Source organism: Corvus kubaryi, unplaced genomic scaffold, assembly GCF_017639235.1.
Source record: "Corvus kubaryi isolate FWS band 111438036 unplaced genomic scaffold, C.kubaryi_AGA036_p1.0 37397, whole genome shotgun sequence".
NCBI classification, from domain to species: domain Eukaryota; kingdom Metazoa; phylum Chordata; class Aves; order Passeriformes; family Corvidae; genus Corvus; species Corvus kubaryi.
Genome location: NW_024581136.1, coordinates 5,459,263 through 5,479,528, shown reverse-complemented (window position 1 = coordinate 5,479,528; position 20,266 = coordinate 5,459,263). Strand labels below are relative to the sequence as shown.

Genomic DNA, 20,266 nt, shown 5'->3' with positions numbered 1-20,266 from the left:
CTATGAATAATTAATAATCAGGGAGAGTAATTGGGGGTTTGCTGGCACAGTTCTTAGTGCTTCTAAGAGTTGACCATATGACTAACACAGAAAGAACAGAAGTTGATCTCAATAGGGAATTTTACTAAATGCCCATTTAGTAAAATTTAGTATATTTGCAAAGTTGGAGTAATTTTGATATAGGCTTCACTGTAGCCTGTAGAATAGTACACAGCAGTCTGTATGCTATGGCTGTGTCTAATTTATCTTTCCATATAATGAGTAAGCACCTTAGCTCTTAGTAAAAATAATATTAGCATTAATAATAATTAAAAGGAATGTTTATTTCCTGTATTGCTGCAGAATTTTTGAGCTAACTTTTAATTTTAGTTTATTCTTTTTTTTTTTTTCAACTTTACAGTCCATCACTAGCAATGGTTAGCATGGAGCTGGGCTTCCCCAGAAGCTGCTCTGGAATCATGTGGCTGTTCTGTATGTGGCTTTGCGCTCTGCTTTCTCTTTCCCTCTCTGAGCAAAAGAAAACAGCACCAGCTAACTCATTTTAGGGTAGATGCAGATCATCCCTATCTCTACTCAGTCTTCACTTCATGGTGTCCATGGAGAAATCTGTCTGGAGTGGTTCCTCTCTAGCCCTTTGCAATTGTGGGATTGGAAATAGGTTACAAGGGGGAGTTGTAAGGACTTTTACGTACTCTTGTTCATGCCTGTGTGTCTGTCTTCAGTCTCACAAACCCAAAAAGACAAATATTTACAGCACAGGCTGGCCATTTCTTGATGGTGTGTACCCCTTATAAAAATACTATATAGGCACCCCAAACAGGACTTCATCGTGTGTTCACTTGATCACTTCTCACTTTCTACAGACTAAATTTTTGGGAAGATTTGATGTTATAAGTTTAGTTTTAATTTAATTTTTTCTTTTAAATCAGGTGGATACTGATTGTTTTTTCAACTCAAGAAATTGATGGGGTAAGTGACATTAATATTTGCTTTAGAGAGGTGAGTGATAGGATGGTACAGTTCAAACAAGTAACACCAAATGCACCAAAATGACCTCTAGTTCTGTGGGGAAACTGTGATGTTCCTTTCTGTATTTCTGCAATTCTGACTTTCCTTTCTGCTACTCAGCTTATCTATTTTGCAGTTTTATGCTCTGGAGTTTCTTAGATTCTAATTCTGGCATCTTTAGGTGCTCTTGGAAAGCTGCATGTAGAAAACCCTTCTTGTTCACTGAGTCTGTCTCCCTCCTCATAAAGTCTCTTTGATGGTTCTGCATTAGGGCACATGTCAATTCTAGCTTTCAAGCTCTGCTCTCTGTGTTAGCTTAGATCTTAAACTGGTTTCCATGGACATTCCCATCGCTCTGAAGCCAAAATTTCACATATGATATAGTTTCAATATCTACTTTATTATCCTCTCTGTACTGGCCTTCATATAACCCTAATGTTTGCAATGCCCTCACTGAAACTTCTTTCAAGTCCATCCTCTTTGTATTCTTTCAAATATTTAGAAGCTCTTTTTTGTAGAGGCTTTTTTTTAAATTCTCAAACTCATGCCTTTTTATTTTATGTTGAAAATGGACATATTTTAAAAAAATAAATGTGTTCAATCAGAAGAAAGGGTAACAGTTCTGTTTTTGGAAACTTGTACTCTATTGACATTCCAGGAGAGGTAAGATTCTAACAACTCGGTGAGAGACTAGTGTGGAGTGGATTAGTAATTTCATGGGAAGTGCAGTGTGTGAAAAACAAGTAGTCTGTGAAAGAGACCATCATACCCTCATGTTCTGAGGTTTGGGAATTCCAGATATTTTAAAAATGTTATAGATAGAACAGAATTTTTCCTCCTTATCTAAAATTTGTCAGTGTTTACTCCTTGAAACATTGAAGTATGAGCCTTTAGTGTTCTGTTGGGTATTAAAACCAGTAACAAAACAATCTTGACCTTGATAATAATGAAAACCCACACTAAGGAAATACTTTTTTTATCACCATTTACTTGTTTACCTACATTATTCTTAAATCTTTTACTTCCTTGTTAAAATATTTTTAAAAATATCTTTTATAATTTACAGTTTTACTGAAAAAATAATGTTATTTAGTGGACATTCCAACTAAGTTTGTAAGTGCATATGATGTGTGTTTATTACTACATTTGGGAAAATAGAAATGAATAATGAAATCATGTTCACTTACCACACTAGTGAATTTACATTTTGTTGTGTTTTCATTTCCCCTTGAATATTTTTTTTTTCATTGCAATTTGATGAAACAAAGCAGTCACTTCTTTGCTATTAAGAGGACAATAACGGAAATTTTTAATACAAGAAAGAAGTAAATTCATAGTAGGCAATGCATAATTACACCATGTGTATACTTTGTTTCACTTAATAGACAAGAATTAAATTCAAGATTTTATGTCTGAATGAACTTCTTGCTCCTTCACCTTGTTTTGCCTTTTATAGTTTCATTGTAGTTAAACAGTCTCATAAAATAATGTGATGGGTTACAAATTTCACATTATTGCAAATAAAATTCTGATTCTGTTAAAATGTATTTCTGGGTGCAGCTGGTTTCCTAAGTTACATTGGCTGTAATACTTAGTGTTATGTAACATAACTTGTAGTTAAGATCTTCCACCTTCTACAGCAACAGTAATAAGCTTTTACTTATTGCTTCTACCTTGCCAGCATGTTTATGTTGATGAGAGATCTTTAGCCTTGAAAATCCTCTAATTAGCTAATATGTCCAGCTGACAATATTTGATGGAGTAATTGTTGTCTGTTGTGCATTGATAAATCCATAAACTTTTAATTTTTAGGGAGGATATGCATATATTGATCCATGTGGGGGACAGGATTGTTCAGTTTGTCGGTGCTTTCCAGAAAAAGGATCAAGGGTAAGTGATGATTAGAATGAATGACAATTACTGTTGTAAATACTGTTCATTTTGTGCACATTGTTGTTCCTGAAAATCAACATGGTTGATAAATCACTAAACCAAAATTCAGACACAAACACATCTGACAAACTAGCATAATTCTTTCACTGGTATCAAGTACAGCTGTCACTGAAGAAAGTTGTTCGTAAAGAACTTTGTTTGTAAACTGGATTGGTACTAATTATGGTGCCTTTTTTGTATTTAAGGATTCTATGAGATCACTCTAGGAGTTAGACAGATGTAATTCCTAATACATGTAAACTATAGAAATCTATGCTTGTTTTCTAATAAGAGGCTGCTTAAGAGAGAATGTCCATGCCATTCTCTAGGTTTTTGAGAACTTAGTTATTTCTTGTTTGGGTTAGGTGACTCTGAAAATGTTTGCAGACTTTTTATTTTACTCACTTAAAATACTAACTTTAAAAAAATCTGAATTGTCTTTGTCATATGAATAATTATAAAACAACTCTAAGGCATTTTCACATTACATGCTAAAATTAGTAACTGTGCATGTTGCTAATTGTTAATTAAAATATGTCCTGTGAAGACTTTTATCTTGGCTGTTCTTTCTCAGAATACATCTCTATATAGAGATAGCAAATAATTTAAATGTTGTGTGAGGAAAAAACTTATATATATATATAAAAGTTATATACATATGTATATGTATGTATGTCCTGATTGGTGATCAACTGAAAAATTGTCAGTGATGAAAATTGTTTTCTACCAAAGTACTAATGGTTACGTTTAGGTTTAGAAAACTTGAACATGGTGGATCAGTTTTGGAAGAGCCACATGCCCGATTTCTTTGTGTACAACCTGAGTTGCCAGAAAAGCAAGACACACCTTTTTCTTCCTGTGCTTCTGCAGTTAGCTGCACGCTTTGCTGTGTCATGATCACTGTCCTGGTGTCCTTGGATCCTATCCTAATCCTCCAGGATTATGTCTATGTGAAAGTCCCCCATGCTGTAGGATTTTCATAATAGAGGCCTAGGATGCGTATATCTCTGTAACACTGTGCTAACAAAGGGCATCCCAGGAACAGTATTTTGACTGGTACCACTGCAGTGTCTCTCAGTGCTACTGAATAGACTGTTTTGGATATCAAAAACCTGATCTGAAGTGCCATTTAAAAACAACTGACTTTCAAACTAGGGGGAATTCCCCTGATTTGGGTTCTCATTCAGTAGCCTGGAAGTTCTGAATTACATGCCCATAATCAGTCAATAATAAACACCTCCTGCAGTTGTTCTGGCTCTTTCCTAAGGTGTCCTCATCACAGGTAAACTGTACTATGATTCATGCATTTGCAGTTAGATTTCTAAATAATTCCAAGGAACTGGACCTAAGTGCCAAATAGAAGCGTAATAAATATTTCAAAATAAATTTAATGTTGTTTTGCAAATGTAAATTTGCAAAAAAAAAATCTGAGAATTGTACCATTTTCTGAAAAAGCTCTGAAATAAGGATGTACATGTACCCTGATGAATAATGGGCAAAGTATCTCCAATGTAATATGAATATATATTTAGTATAGTCAATTATAGTAATCCATATGCTAGAAACAGAAGTATTCTTCAGACCCTACATGAAATATGGCTTAACTAAACACTGCTTCACATAGATTACTGCACATATTTTCTATACTAATATATGGTGATGAATAATTTTCTATAGGATTAGTTAATCTTGTCTTTCATCCTACAGTTCTTTTGGTTTTTAAAGTTTGCTGTGTTCTGCTTTTACACTCTGACACACTAACTTTGCTCTCTGAGCAAAGCTCTCTGAGCTTTTGTGGAGACTACTCATTACAAAATAAAAGATTTGTTTATCTTATTGCTAGCTTCCTAGAATGTAAAACATCTGCTTTATCTGCTTTTCTGTCTGAATCCTGCTCTGAGTCTGGTTCCTCAGAGTTTTACATCTTCCTCAATCCTGTCTCAAAAGTGTAAGAAATAAATGATCATTAAAAGCCTCTGGCACTGTACAGTACACAAACCTAAATATTCAGAACTTTTGGTATTACGACTTTGCCTTCTATTTGCCCATTTGAAAATATTTTAAATTTCAACATCAAAAGCCTTCTTCATTTTAAGTAGACCTGATAATGATAACTGAGGTTTTAGCTATGGAAAAGCTGACCATGGGAATAAGAAAATGAAACTGCAGTGACCAGACTTGAATGTATTGATACTGGGCAAGTTTAAAGAAAAGTAGAAGCAAATAGCTGAACTTTCATTAAATATTTAAATAAAACCGTTATATCTATACATCAGTCACTCTATTGAGTTTTAGAAGAGCTTGTGTACCTGTCCTTTTATATTCGCTCAACCATATGTAAGTCTGTGCAATAAATAGATTTGCACTCCTATTCATTAGCAAGAAATCACTGTCTGAAAAAACATTTTAGTCACTACTGCTGGTAGTATATCATTACAATTGTCCACATCACAATGAAATTTTCTGTTCAATTGGGATTACAATCTTTTTGGAGTTAGTCTTACATTATATTGTTTATCTTTTGATCTTATGTCACAACTCAAAAGGACTCTTTCTTCCATAAGACACCATTAAAATGTGCTGCTAAATCTCTTTGCCCATACTGTGTGGTACCATACCTAGAGATTTCAGAACTGTAGAACAGATAAATGAAGCAAAACATCATTGGTGAAAGTATATATGCCAGTACATGACTTTTTAGATTCTTTTTCCCCTCCCCTCTTCCTTTTTGGTAGGCCATAAAGTCTGTGATTTCAATTTTCATTAGAGACCTAATAAAACCTTTTCCACCATTTCATCCTCTTTTTCTGCATTGGAAAGTTGTTTCCTAGAAAACTCCTGCAGTGTTGTATCACAGGCTTCCAAAAATGCTGGCTGCTCTAATAGAATTTAGATAGTTTAAAAAAATGTTTGCAGTTAGCACTGACCAATTGTAAACCTGTCCTGTGCTGACCCCAGAGTTTGATCCTATTCAATTCCGTTGGCTTTGTTTTTAGTTAAGTAGATTTGGGAAGCAAGCATCTATTCATGACCCAACCTGCTCTGGCTTCTATGGGATCATGTGAAATGCCTGGATCAAAGTGAATAATAAATATAACTCAGCAGGACCAATGTTTGTTCTTTTGCAGATGAAGCAAGAGGCTTATTTTTGTCCTAGTGTAGGGGAGAATGCAGCATCTAAGAGGAGGGTTTTACACTGTCTGACATTTCAGATATAAGGAGTAAGCATTCACAAGAGATGCTGAGTCACTTGGGCATCACAGGTAAGTTAGGAAGTCAGCTGCTATCAGTCAGTCACTGCAGGGCAAGAATGCACCGTCCTGGGGTAAGAATGAGGAAAGTTACCTGTGAGTAAGTCAGTCCTCTGGCACTGCTTCTCTTGTAACATCTCCCCAGTAGATCTTGTGAGTTGCCAAATTGCCTTAGTAGGTTCCATGGGTTATGTGAGTTCAATTTACAGCACAGTGTAAACATATTTTAAATGTTCTAACTGTGAAAATTGTGCAAATTCTGCCTGTTTTGGGGAGTAAGAGGCATTTATCAAACCACACTTTTTTTGCATGTCAGTATGCAGTGTCAATCTGTCATTCACATGGAATACCCAGTACTTGTATTTGAATCTTCAAGTTACACACTCAGGAAATAAATATGTAAAATCCTTCTACTTGGTCTCAAATCCACTATCAGAGATATATGTACACTAGCATCTGAGGAAATCCAGATTTCTCCCATTATTTGCCTCTTACCTGTTGATAATTTTTTTCCCAGTACATTAGTTTTAAGTTTTAAAGCAGAAGATTCCTGAGACCAGTTATACATTTCTGTAACATCTCTTTTGCATTTCACTTACATTCACTGAGAACCATATTATGTTTTTCTGTAAAACAGACTCAGAGAAATGAGACCCCTAAATCTATATCTGAAGCAGACCACACTTTTTTTTTTTTTTTAAACTGGGCAGAGGAATAGGCAGTTCTCTGACTCCAGAAGTTAGGATTTGAAGTGGTAGGGAATGGATCCTGCTTACCAGAATGTGGAATAGGAACAGAAACACTCCAGTCTGTAAGGAGAATAACACCAACCACTGTAAGGTCTCTTTGAGGTTGTTCTTCGTATAGGATGCCCAGCTACAGCATCTGTAAATTAGCATTTTTCATATTAGACATTTTAAAAATTTTTCAAGTTTTGATCTCTTTAAATTATCTCTCCTTTTGTTCTTGAGCATTTTTCTTTTCTTAATACTTTTGGTTCCCCTGTCCTACTGTACTGAAAATGGTGTTTTTTCTCAGTTGCTGCAGATTGCCAAGCTTTTCCACATCAACCAAGATAAAACTCTGCAAAACCATTCTTTTTTATCGGTGGCTTGTTTTAATAAAATGGTTCAGAGCAAAACTCAATTTTATTTTACTAGCTAATCTGATGTTAATTATTTGTGGTCTACAATGCTCTATTTGTAGCTCTCTGCTTTCAGCCATTAGCAGTTAAGAGTTTCAGTGCTAAGTTATGTTTTGTTAAGTTTGTTTAACACAACAGTGACACCCACTGGCTTATTGGATAGTTTTTCTTTTCATAGTCCCACAGGGTTAAAACGCAAACCCAAGTATACATTGTGAATAATGTTTTCAGCACTTCATTATGATTTGTCTTGCTTCTGTGAAGTATCACCGTGAATACTAAGCTGCCTCATCAGGTATTTTGTTCCTGTAGCATATTATATCATTGAAAAATATGATGAGAAGTTGCCAAATTTTCCAATAGTTTACAGCATGGTTCAGATGTTCTTTACAAGAAAGATGGAGAGAGACTGTTTACAAGTACCTGTAGTGACAGGACAAGGGATAGTGGCTTCAGGCTGAAAGAGATTAGGTTTAGGTTGGATATGAGGAAGAAATTCTTTACTGTGAGGGTGGTGAGGCCCTGGCCCAGGCTGCCCACAGAAGCTGTGGCTGCCCCATCCGTGGAAGTGTTCAAGGCCAGGTTCAATGGGGTTTTGAGTGACCTGCTTTACTGGGCAGGGGGTTTGAAACTACTTGATCTTTAAGATCCCTTCCACCCCAAACCATTCTATGAAAACTCAAGCTCTAAGTATTATTACTGCATTTACTTGGCTAAAAAGCTATGAAAAAGAAATTTTTTAATTTGGTCTATTAAGGACAAGAGACTGGATTTAATGCCAAATTGTATGATTTCCAGATTTATCTCATCTTAATCTAAGTTTATATTTAGAAGAGGGTTTGTTTTGGGGTTTTTTGAGCCTTGACTTACAGTGAAAATGAGCTTGGTCCCAGTCTTACACAGTGAGGAGTAGAATCTTCCCAGAATGGACACCCCTCCAAGCCCTGGAAGCTGTGGCTTTGCTTTGTAATTGACCAGCTCTTCCAAAAGGGGAGAGGACATGGGTGGAGCTTAGAGTAGCAGTGGATGCCCCCACCTCACTAAGCAAATTACAAAATAAAATATCTCTCCAAATGCCTTTGTGAGCACTCCTCTCTTGCCCAGAGACTGCTTTACTTTCCTTCCTTGCTCTGTCCTGCTCCTGGTGAAATGAGAAAGACTGGTTACAGTCACAAGCCAGAGACCAGTCCACAGTGGAAAGGGTTGCTGTATTATTTGCCTACAATCTGTGTGGAGTTGCTGGGCATTTTCACTTTTGTTCTTATAAACAGAAGGTAAGTGCATTTCACATATCACTGGTATATCTCCATAGCCTGTAACATAGGGTACTGCCCTAATTGAAGGCAATAACTGGGCTTCTTTTGACTTTATTGATAGTAAGAAGCAAGACAGAATTCACTCAAGTAGCACAAAGTTTTTTTATTTCTAATTAAGACTCCTTTAAAACATTGTATTGAGAGAGTTAAGTGCTTAAGGCACTCTCAAAATCAGGTACTCTTCAGTCTCAGGCATCAAAAAAAAAGTAATTCCAAATAACCTTGTCCATTGCCTTTTCCAAACAGTATTAAATGTTTTGTTGCATGATTCTGAAGTATTTGCAGTCTTAGTCTTGGGAAGCATAGTTAATTAAAAAAAAATACAGCCTTGTTTTGCCTAAAGTCAATTTCTTACTGCAGGTCAAGCCCAGGATATGCTAAAATAACAGATTGTAGTCTTGGCATGGGTAGTTCCTGACCTAGACAATTAACAAGGCACTGAAAACCTAGAGGAATTTATTGGCATCAGATGGCAGAGCGGGCATAATATTCTGTTCATTTTATCTGAGCTAATTTGTCATTTCCACATGAGCATGACTACCTTCATCCTCTTTATTTTTACAGCTGTCCTGAGACTGTAATGCTGTGGTAGTCACATTGGATGGGCACAAATAATAGATGTGATAATAGATGTTATGACATGGTATCAGTTTGGTCTTAACAAAGCTCCCAGTCATTATCAGTCTTTGAGCTAAAAGAAAGAGAGAGAATCCATCAGCTTCACATGGCATGCTAAAGTTGTATCAGCTGCCAAACCCATTGTGAATTCTGAATTCAGTGACTCTGTTCTATGACTTCACTACCTTCCACTGAAGACCATGGAGTCAATTAAATTCACAGGGTAGCAGCAGATGAAGACATTTCATCAACCTAAAGGACTACATGTCCTGGAAGTGTTTATTTGTTAATTATGATAACTACCGTAGAATGTCTACAGTGTCTCAGCTTTTTTTCTGAGTGCAATAAAAATCATGTTTCTTAACTGTCCAAAGGATATAACATGTTTTGAAAATTTTCAACTCTTGAATGCAGAGTATATACACTATTAATTAAAAATCTTGAAGTTGGTGCAGAAACCTGTTGTCAACAAAATGCATTAAAAGACAAAGACATGAAAAAATTAGTGCAAAATATCTTATGCTTTTCTTTTCTTGTTGACGAATGATGCGTTTGCAAGGTGATAGCTAGTTTAGAGTACTAAAAAGCCATACCACTTCCAGTAAAGTTAATGGTTCAAACAGTTGTATTTTATTATTGGTTTCATTCATTTCACTTGTACTCAAAATTATGCTTTAATTAAAATGGTTGTCCAGTTCTTTTTTTCAGCCAAGTATTTAAAGGGCATAATAGCTGCCTTAAAAGTACTTTAATTAATAAATTCATTCTAACAGAGAATGTGCAAGGCACTGCTGGTAGACAGGCTGCAACTGTTCATGCAAGCAAACACCCAACACCCAGAATCCTGACTGTCCATTCACTGTTAACAAGGATGCAGAATCATCAGCTTTTAATACCAGGAGCCCTTAATTTGCATAATATTTTACACTGCTCAAATTCTGGTATCAAGAATATTGTAACTGTTAGAGAAGACAACATGCTGATTCTGCCCTGGAATTTTTGCCAGTGACTTCTCTGGAAGCAGGATCAAGATTGAAGTGAGAGGAACGAGTAAAGATAAATGGAACACGAGTCATGTGAGAATTCTTTTTTCAGGTAGTCCTTATTTCTAAGTGTAGGACTTCTCTTCCTACCCTCTGGACTAAGTTCCTGTTCATAGCTTAAGGGCCAGTGGTCATCCAGTCCTACTTCCACTGTGGCATAAACCTACAGTATGTTCCTGTCCAAACATGTAATAAATTATCTTCTCTGTTGCTTTGCTGATTTGATTGAATGATGCATACCATACATTTTTTCACTTCTTGTCCGACTGTCAAATCACACTGATTTTAAAAAGACAGGTAGAAAATAAATAAAAAGAGGCTTAGTTTCCTGCATGTAATTCACAAAGGAAGATTTCGTCCAGACAGATTCAGCCTGCTGAAAAGTTTACACTGAGAAGCAAGCATTCAGTTCTTTTGTTTCCTGAAGCTACATATCTTCTTACAATCTTTCATTTCCATCTTTTTTTTTCCTTCAATCCATTCATAGAAATAAAGATATAGTGTTTTATTTCTGTGAATACTGAAATATCTTTTACTGCCCTCAAGTGGTCCTAAAGCCATATGGTTTTCTCAGGAATGCATGGGGCTCCATTTTGCTCTCTTTTAAAATACTGTATTATAATTAATTATAATAATTAATTCTATACTATAATAAATTATTAACTATGTATTGATTATATATAATATATAATTAATATAATTAATTATAGTTATAATACTTTATTATAATTAATGAATGAAATCTGGAAAGAAAGCAAAACAGTTTTCAGTTTGGAAACAGAACAAGTTACAGGTAAACAAGGATAATGATAGAAAATGAAAAAGATGAGTAAGAGAAATAAAGTCCTATAAATATTTAGATTTTTGTAGGGTGGAAGTGTAGACAGCTCACATGGGAAGCCTGATTAGAAAGGTTGCTTTATTCAGCACTTTGAATCTATGATTGAATAGTTGTTTAGCATCACAGAACAAAAACTGCAACAAATCTGTAACAACTCCACACCAGTGCTATAAACTGAAAAATGCAGTTGGCATGGGAAGTAATTTTGCTTCAGGAGAATATATATTACCTTGGAAAAGTTAATAAAATCTGTGAAGATCATCTGTATGGTAATGAAGGTACAAATACTCAATTTAGAGCCTTTTTTAGATAAGTTACATTCTTCAACCTCCCAACCCATTTTAACACAGTCTATTAAAGTTGATACTTTTTGTAAATATGTTGGCTAATGACTATTATTTTTTTTCTCCAGGAAACTTCGCATGTTTTAAATGAGGCACTAGGATATGAGAGTGATTATGAAAAATGTGAGCTAGAAAAACTTAAGATAATTGGCATATTGAGACTTGAAAGAGGGAACTCTCTTGGTTTGTTCTAATTGTGTACAAAGTCTCTTTGTCTAAAATGAGTCCTCATTTTTCTGGTGGGAAAACACAACGCTCATCGGAGTCCTAGGCTTGCAAAAGGTGATACTTATATTGGTGGAGCCAGGAAGATTTGCAGTTTATCCCAGCCATCTCAGAGAGGTGGTCTTGGAGATCTGATGAAGGTGAAAAGAAATTATCGCCTTGAGCAAGTTGTTAAACTTGAAGGTTGTGTTCCTACAGCACCTAACACATGGGACAGTTCTGCAGGCTGTCCAGCAGCTGTTTTGAGTCATGAATATTTATACATTGTAAGCCTTGTTTTATCCACAGAGTCATCTCTGAATTGCTGTGGAGTTTACAGCAGTAGTCATTCACTTTGGACTCTTTTCAGGGTCAGCCTGGTGAGCTGGGAGCTCAAGGTCCAATTGGGCCCTTGGGATCTACAGGACCAGCTGGTCTGCCAGGGGAGAAAGGACAGAGAGGTGAGAATGGGCAGCCTGGGCCAGCTGGAACAAATGGTGATAAGGTAGGAAACACCACAGACAGCTCTTTTAGGTGTATACAGTATGTAATGTTAAATGTTGATAAGTGAAACAGAACCTGAATGACCAAAAAAACATTTGCCAAACTATACTCTTGCTCACACAAAATTCTCACAGAAGTTAATTACATAAAATTAATTCTTGAAAAAATATTTTAGGAGATTTTTTTGCTGTGGATTGCAAAATTAGAATTGTCAGAAGACATAAAATATGATGAATAGACAGACTCTGATTGTCACATACTGTGTCATCCCCTTAACCTCAAAGAAGGTGTAGAAATGTAGAGTTGGAGGGAGCAGTATGGTGCTTTTAAAAGCACTGCACTAAACAGAATTTTATTACCACTTAAGAGAGTATAAATTGCAGTTCAGATTCCTGTTTTTCATATCTGTAAAATCCCTTGGTCTTGGTACTTCATATTAGTTTTAATGGTCTAATTTGACTGATCTCAGAGGGTGAGTGAAATCACTAATGTCAGTATCTAGCACAACTGAAATGTAAATGCTGTAAGCAAAAATTGCGCTGCTGGTAGTATCAAAACAGGAGCAGGATTGTGAAATTACAGACAGAAATATTTTATAAGTTACAGGCAAGTTCCCCTTCTCTGTAATTTTATAATCTTTGGAGAATGAATGGCTATTGAGTAATAGACAGTTGTCCTGTACCATCGGTTACATGGGTAACTATTGGCACTAGTCTTCTGCTAAGCCCATAGAAGTTTTTTCAGATACTTAATTTCTGAAAATTATGGCTTTTGATTCATATGTCAAACAAGACTGGTTTTTTGTTTCTTGCTATATAGTACCACATATTCTTGTTTTTCATTATTTTTAAGAGTTAATGACTTCATCAACTTTGTTTTTTCATATCACCTGTTTTTAGGGGCCAACTGGAGTCCCAGGATTTCCTGGTTTAGATGGTGTTCCTGTAGGTATTAAACAAATATTTCTTTATAAAAATTACAGTTCCTATAAATTCATAGCAAATCCTATAACAGAATAATATATTCACTAAATTGTCTGGCTTTATACTTATTGATATAATTTCTCTCACAGAGTTACATGTTCTGCAAAAATGTAAAAAAACTAGGTTAACTTAAACTGTGTTTACTATTGATAACAAATGCCACCAAATCCCAATGAGATAGGTACAGAATGTTCATGCAGGAGTGGGGCAGTGAAGGCAGAGACTACCCGTGGCCACGTAGCATGTGTCAGAGCTAGGCTTGAAAGCAGTGTATTTCTTTTCTCAGGCTCTTTAACAGACTGTGGTCTCCTTGTTGCATTCTTAACATCTCTGAAAATATCTCAAATGATGCACTGGTTTTTGTTGATTCTCATTTTTGCTGGTAGTCCTTTTGCAGGAAAACTCCAGCCACTGAGTCCAGTAATTTTAACCTAAATAAGGACTGAATAAGCACAGTGGGTCCTAAATATATCTTTATAAGGATGTGATTATATATTTTTACGAATGTCTTCTTCAGTGTGAAAATTGGTGAAATAACATCTAGATACGGAATTTTTCAAAATACTCTACTAGAACTGAATTCCTGTGATGTTACTAGTTTCATATGGATCAAACAAAGTTAAAACGTTTAATTTTGAAAGTGAAAACAGAACCAAGAGCTGAGTGGGTGTTGTAGCATCTGCTTGTCAGCTGTCCACATTTGATAGTGGGACTGTTGCCAAAATGTCTGATAATGTAGAGGTCACAAGGCCAAAATTTGGCCCAAAAAAAAAGAAGTGTTCCCAAAAAATGTATATTTTTTTTGCAAAAAATGTTAATTTAAAAACAGTGTCCACAAATTAGAATGAAGAATTTACAGACAGGAAGAAGGCAGAATTGACAAAAGCATTTCAGGCAAATGACCAGGATACTTTCTTGATGATTTTTCAGATTGCCTCCTAAAAAATAATTTTGAGTCAAAATTAATATTTTTTCCCAACAAAAATCTTTAATTCTGTGAAAAACCGTTTTTGTCTCCAACAGGAAGATCATTCCAAGAAAAATCTCATTGTTTTCATTGTCCAGTTCCTCATTTTTAGTAGAGCTAAGCCTTATATGGACACTGGTTAGCTCTTGCTAGGTTAGAAAAATCACTATCTCTGTGATTACTGTGTGCCTGAGTCAAGCTGTGTCCCATTTTTCCTTGTTTTATCCTAATGATTTAAAAACATGAGGCTGCTTGAGATGGCTTTTGTGGTTTTTTTCCAGCTTTACAGCCACAAGAATGACTCTTTGCTAGAGAGCAAAGAGTCTGTATTCTCTGAGAAGACAGAACATTACTTTTTCACTCAAGTGAAAAACACAGTCTAGTCCTCTTAACCAGTGTTGTCGCTGTTATATTTGCTATGCATCAAAAAACCCAAATAAACAAAAGACTTACATAATTTGTTCTACACCACAAAAAATTCTATTCAGAAGAGAAAACATTTCTAATGCAAAAGAGTATGAAACCAGGATCACTGTGAGATGTCATCTGATTCAGATCTGAGATACATTTGTTTCTGAACTGTTCTGTTAATTTAAAAAGTAATTCCCCATTAATCATGGTGTATTTCTAATCAATATTAAACTGTCTTTCAGGGACTCCCAGGAAGGGAAGGACCCAGAGGCAAGCATGGTTTGGATGGCTGCAATGGCTCAAGGGGAGACCCAGGATTTCCAGGCGAAAACGGTTATATAGGACCAAGAGGTCCTTATGTATGTGAAAGGCATTCCCACTGTACACGTGCATTTCCTCTCCAAGCTAACAACTCTTAAAATTACTCTTAGACTATGGCATCAGCTTTCCCTGCTGCACAGGGAATTCCCCAGCATTCTTACTCAGGTTAATGGGAGTGAAACACACTGCCTTAACAGATTAAGCTTGAATGTGAAATAAGCTCCTATATCCTTGAAGTACATGCAGCCGCCTTGACAGTTAAATTCTGACTTATTTCCCCACAATGTAACCACAGCAGCTGAGAAGGAGTAGCTTGAAACCACCATGCCATTCATCAGTACTTGAAATTTCTTAAAAGTATTACTAGTAGGGACATACATGAGGTAACTTAAAAATAAGTGGAAGGTTCAACAAGCCTAAGTCCTGTTATACTCTAAGATTTTGTACCACTTTTTTACACATATGTGCTCTGTGCGCTCCTAGTCTTGCCTGGGTATATATCTGCATATGCGGAGATTATTTCACAGTTAAAATGTTTGAAATTAGCACTTTAATATGTGTTATTTTTGCTGTTAAAATGGAAGGCACTTTAAATATGTTTAAGTAGCTGTGTTAGCAGTACTTGACTACTGCAGATAAAGAGATTCATGTCAGTAAGGGATATAAATTACTGTAGCTCCAAAGAAATTTTGCTGAACAGATCTAGTCACCAGTCTTTGACTTTTTGTGGAAACAAGTTTTAGTTCTGAATGAATAAGAGCTGATGAGTTGGTCTAACAGCTTCCCTGAAATTTTCTAAGTAAAACAATAAAAACAACTGCACTTTACATGAAAAATCAAATGTGTTTAGTGAGAGCTAAATAAAATGCTGAATTCAGCCACTAGAAAAATGTGGAGAGGGTGCCAGAGTGTAATGATGTTATTAAAGATAATAGCAATTAGAGTAATATACAGTTTCAATTTGGACTTGTAATAAATGCTATGAAACACACAACATGATAAAAAACTTACTAATAACCTCATTTGTTATACTTCTGAAAGTAACTCATTACTTCTGCTGAAACTCTAATTTCACCTGTATTTTCTTACTTACTATGACCTTCAAAATAGTTTTACTTTATGTTAATTAGCTAAATGACATAAAGGAAAAATGAGACATGGGACAAAATACAGCACAAATCTTACCAATTTCAGGAGCATGCTCTTTTGCAGGCCTAGAAAAGTATTTGCAACCTACAAAAACAGGGAGACATAATGAGCATGTAGCCTTGGATATGCATACTAAAATTCCAGTGCAAATTAATTTAGCTACCCAGAAAAACAACACATAGTAACCATATTTTCTTGTGTGCAAGAATGCTCTTCCAACCTCTCTATGCAGATTGCCTATTTTAAAATCTATTTGTTGCACCAGGTACTAACTTGACTGTACTTTACAGCCAACATTTTTATCTTATTCTTATTTATAACATTGTCCTATATGATTTTATTTAATGCTGTGTGCATATTCATCGGCTTTACTTCATTTGCCTTGTTGGAAAATAAAGAAAGTAATTTCTATTTGTAAGGCCTTACCTAAGTCACATAGAACATAACAAACTGAATCTAACGAAAATATTTTATTATACAAGAGACTACATGTAAAATTACTGAAGATAAATACAACTTTTGATTTGTTTATTGTGTTCCCTAGCAGCTGTTGTTTACCTGTAATCTGTATCCAGTCTACTGTAGCTATATCAGCTGCAGGCAGCTGTAATTCTTCCTTTTATTGTACCATTCCAGGGAGAAATACCTTTCCTGTTTCATTCTGACTGCAGGATTTGGACAGCCAGTTTAGGATATCATGAACACTGTACCAGTACAAAGTGGTTGACAGTATCCCATTTTATTGAACTCACTAGTCAAGTGGTTAACTTGGTTAAATTATATCCACTGTATTTGGATTTCAAATGGAAAAACTTCAGAAATAATGTCTTTATATATCTGTTCTTCAGATACGTACATATCATGCTCTCAACAGTAAATTGAGCATTACAATTAAATTTTGCAAAATAAATCATCTGTTCCTGCTAAGTCAGATTGAGTTTTTGAGGGTGCTACCATTAGCAGAGTTTTATAAAGGACCCCACAGCAAGTACCATGGGAACTTAGTTTTTAAAATCCAAGGCTCTTAGGTATCAGATTTTTTAATAGACTGAAACAGGTTTCCTAATAGATGGAAATACTGAATATTTTGCATTTAATACAGTCCATACTTTTATTTTTTTAACTGTATGCAGTATCACTCTCAATTCTTCTGAATCACAAAATGAACTTCTGTAGAAGGCTAGTACTTAAAGACACTGCCTCCCTGAAAGAAAAAGAAGGCATATTGATACTAAAGGCAAGATTTGTGAAGATTGTAGAAAATTGAAGGACCCAAGTGCTAAGGAGCACCTTAACAAAGCAGGAGTCCCAAAGATGTGGGAGGCTGGTTTGCTCAACTGTACAGAAGGTTTTGTTAGATAAAATGATCATTCGTGATCCTAGTGGATTACCTTGTGATGTAGGGGCACCAGAAAGTCACAGCCTGAGAAGTTATCATACAGTCTCCATGGAAATGTAGGATATAAGTAAGTGGATCATGTTTTAAAAGACTCTTTTTCTTTAAAGGGAATTCCGGGGCAAAAAGGAGAAAAAGGAAATTCAGTGTATATTTCACGTTTTGGAAAAGGACCTCCAGTAAGTATCTGATTGTGAAAAAATCATCTGTTGTAGGAGAACATGTATGGTAAATGTAATTGTTCCATTACTCCACACTAGTTAATAAAACTTGGTGCAAAAAAAAAGAAATTAAAAACATATACACAACTGTAACAGATCGTTTGGGATCTTAGTATCTGTAAAGTTAGAAAATACCCACAAGAAATCTTGAGCTGGTTCATTTGCTAAATGATTGTCATTACAGGGAGAGAGAGGTGATCCTGGACCCCCTGGCATGCCCGTAAGTACAGTCAGCAGATTCTGTACCTGCTTTTTGTCTTGAAGATCTTTCAATTTTTTCTCCTTAGTGTGGTAAGAAATATTGGAGTTTCTCCCTGCCTGCCTTAAATAGCAAAATTCCAGAATAAAGTCGGAGAAACATTAAGTCTGTATAGTCTGTCCTATGGCCAGTTCACGCTGGCTGAAAAGGAGCAGAAACAGATCTGTCCCCACCAGCATTAGCTGTGTGGAGCAGCTGATGCCCTGATACTCACAGAATATTTTCTCTATGAAATCCAAGATGTGACACCTTCTTCTACAGTATATGAAGGATCTCCCAAGAAGATGTAGCACTCTGCCATATTCTCACCATAAGAACATGCAAGAAGAAGAGAGAGTTTAATTTTGTTGCTGAATTACACTCTATGGCTTTGGGTTCCTCTTGTTATGCCCTTCAAAAAGATGTTCACTGATGAACTGTATCAAGTCCCCACACCTGCAGCACAATTGCTGACAAAGTGTACTCTCAATGCATTAATAATGTATAACTGTGCCTTGTCCGGTATTACCCAGAAACTGGAGCTGGGCTGCTCTAGTCACAGGGAGGTTTCAGGCATGATGCAAGCTGGTGTAAGATTCTGGGTGGAATCCAGTGGCCAGTAGGCTGAGTCCAAGTGATGGAGGCATTTTGGAGGGGCTCATTTTGTGTAGAAAAGGGCAAGTTCTTGCTGTGTTCACAAAAAGATCTTTTGCCGTCTTTTCCAGGGACCTAGAGGGTCAAGAGGTGCAATGGGCCCATCAGGATACCCAGGCCATCCAGGCTTGCCTGTAAGATCACCACAGTTATACAGCCTTAAGATATGCATTCATTCTTGTCTACCCATTTTAGAACTTCTCTTAATGTGAATCAAGTCTAAAAGTAACTTTTGAGGCAGTTGATAAGATAAATGTTTGCTTTACCTTATGAGTTTGGAAGTTGAGGAATGTGTTGTTCCTTCCCATGTCTGCATGAACATGTTTCATCCCGGCAGTCTGTGGTCATGGAGAAATGCTCCTAGTGCTTTCTCCTTAATCCCTTTTCCCCAGACCACCTGTGGGAGACAGGAAAGGGGGAAAACAGAGTTCAGCCATCCTGAAAGTAGTGACCAAGTGAAGTAAATTGCATTTTGGAATAGGTACACCCCAAGAGAAAATTTTGCCTCTAAGTCCTACAGGCAAGAGGAAATAATTTTCAAAACAAGCTGTCTCTAAATCAGACATATTAACTTGTCTTCATTCTCTTTTTAAGGGTATTCCAGGTTACCCTGGTTTGCCAGGTGAACAGGTAGGTAATGACTTCTGAAGTTGTGAAATAATAATTTATACAAGTATTTGAAATGTTCATAATGTTTGTTATCAAGTTTTTTGGAAACATTTTGTGATAAACTCTAATGTTAGTATTTTCTGATCATGCTGAAACTGTATACATTCTTTATCAATTAGGGAAATCCAGGGATTGGAGTGGATGGACAAAAGGGGGAGCCGGTAAGAAAACAAATAATATTAAATATATTATTGCTGCAGAATTAGAAGAATAATATAGTCTTGTTAGGTTCCCTGGAACCCATTCATTTTTGGCTTTCTCTCCTGCTAATTGTGCTAGAACAGAAGTAGTAATACAAGTTACTGAATCAATTAATTCAGAGCAGAAATTATTCCTTTAGTGAGCTGCATGCAGGAATCAAGCATATTCTGAAGATTTTGAAAAGCAACAATCAATGTTAGTTAGCATTTACATACATTCTGGACAGATAATGCCTAGGTAATCACAACAGCATTTGTGATTTCTTAGTGACAGGGGCTGGACCAGATCAGTCCCTGAATCTCATCTCTTGATAAGTTCAGAACAGATGTCAAGGAAAGGGTGTAAGAAAAGGACAAGCACATAATAAATAGTTCCTCTACCAGTCTCCACCTATATTAGCATACTCAGGATATATAGAACCAATGTGGAATATTTGATTTTTCTTCTATGAATTTGTCCAGTCAGTTCTTAGAATTTGTGCTAGTGTCTAGTATACACAACTTTCCATAGCAAATCAATAGTTTCATTTCACATTCCCAAAGTCTTGTGCTCAAAGGCTTTGGTCTAGAATATGAGAGACTATATATACACATAAGACATTTGACGGTCCTGTAACTACTATCTCCACAGCAGATTTGGAGCAGGAGCCAGGAGTTCTCATTTATTTCCTTAGCTGTAACATTATTTTTAATGACTCAGGAGAATAGATTAGATTGTCAACCTTGCTCATCTGGGCAGATGGTAAAGAAGTTTACAGATGTCAGTGCAAACCTTTATCTGCAGGTAGTTAGTACATTTTCAGTGAGTACAGAAATACACAGTGCTGTAGTAAACAGGAAAACAAGCTGAGT

General features: G+C 36.0%; 1 protein-coding gene and 1 long non-coding RNA gene across 3 annotated transcripts in view; one reads left to right on the top strand and one right to left on the bottom strand.

The window, feature by feature from the left end:
• The window catches only part of COL4A4 (collagen type IV alpha 4 chain), a 66,593-nt gene that overhangs the window by 5,081 nt on the left and 41,246 nt on the right, over nt 1–20,266 (top strand). For both annotated transcript variants that reach the window (XM_042041801.1, XM_042041800.1), the window contains exons 3-12: nt 930–969; nt 2,821–2,898; nt 12,072–12,206; nt 13,105–13,149; nt 14,809–14,925; nt 17,543–17,611; nt 17,838–17,873; nt 18,617–18,679; nt 19,140–19,175; nt 19,334–19,375. In XM_042041801.1, the coding sequence (XP_041897735.1) occupies nt 930–969; nt 2,821–2,898; nt 12,072–12,206; nt 13,105–13,149; nt 14,809–14,925; nt 17,543–17,611; nt 17,838–17,873; nt 18,617–18,679; nt 19,140–19,175; nt 19,334–19,375 (661 nt within the window). The remainder of the gene's footprint in view (nt 1–929; nt 970–2,820; nt 2,899–12,071; nt 12,207–13,104; nt 13,150–14,808; nt 14,926–17,542; nt 17,612–17,837; nt 17,874–18,616; nt 18,680–19,139; nt 19,176–19,333; nt 19,376–20,266) is intronic.
• On the bottom strand, nt 15,360–19,154 carry LOC121670891. Its single transcript, XR_006018316.1, has 3 exons — nt 18,812–19,154; nt 18,127–18,620; nt 15,360–16,120 (listed from the first exon to the last, which is right to left on the bottom strand). It is a non-coding gene; the product is annotated as an uncharacterized LOC121670891 (long non-coding RNA).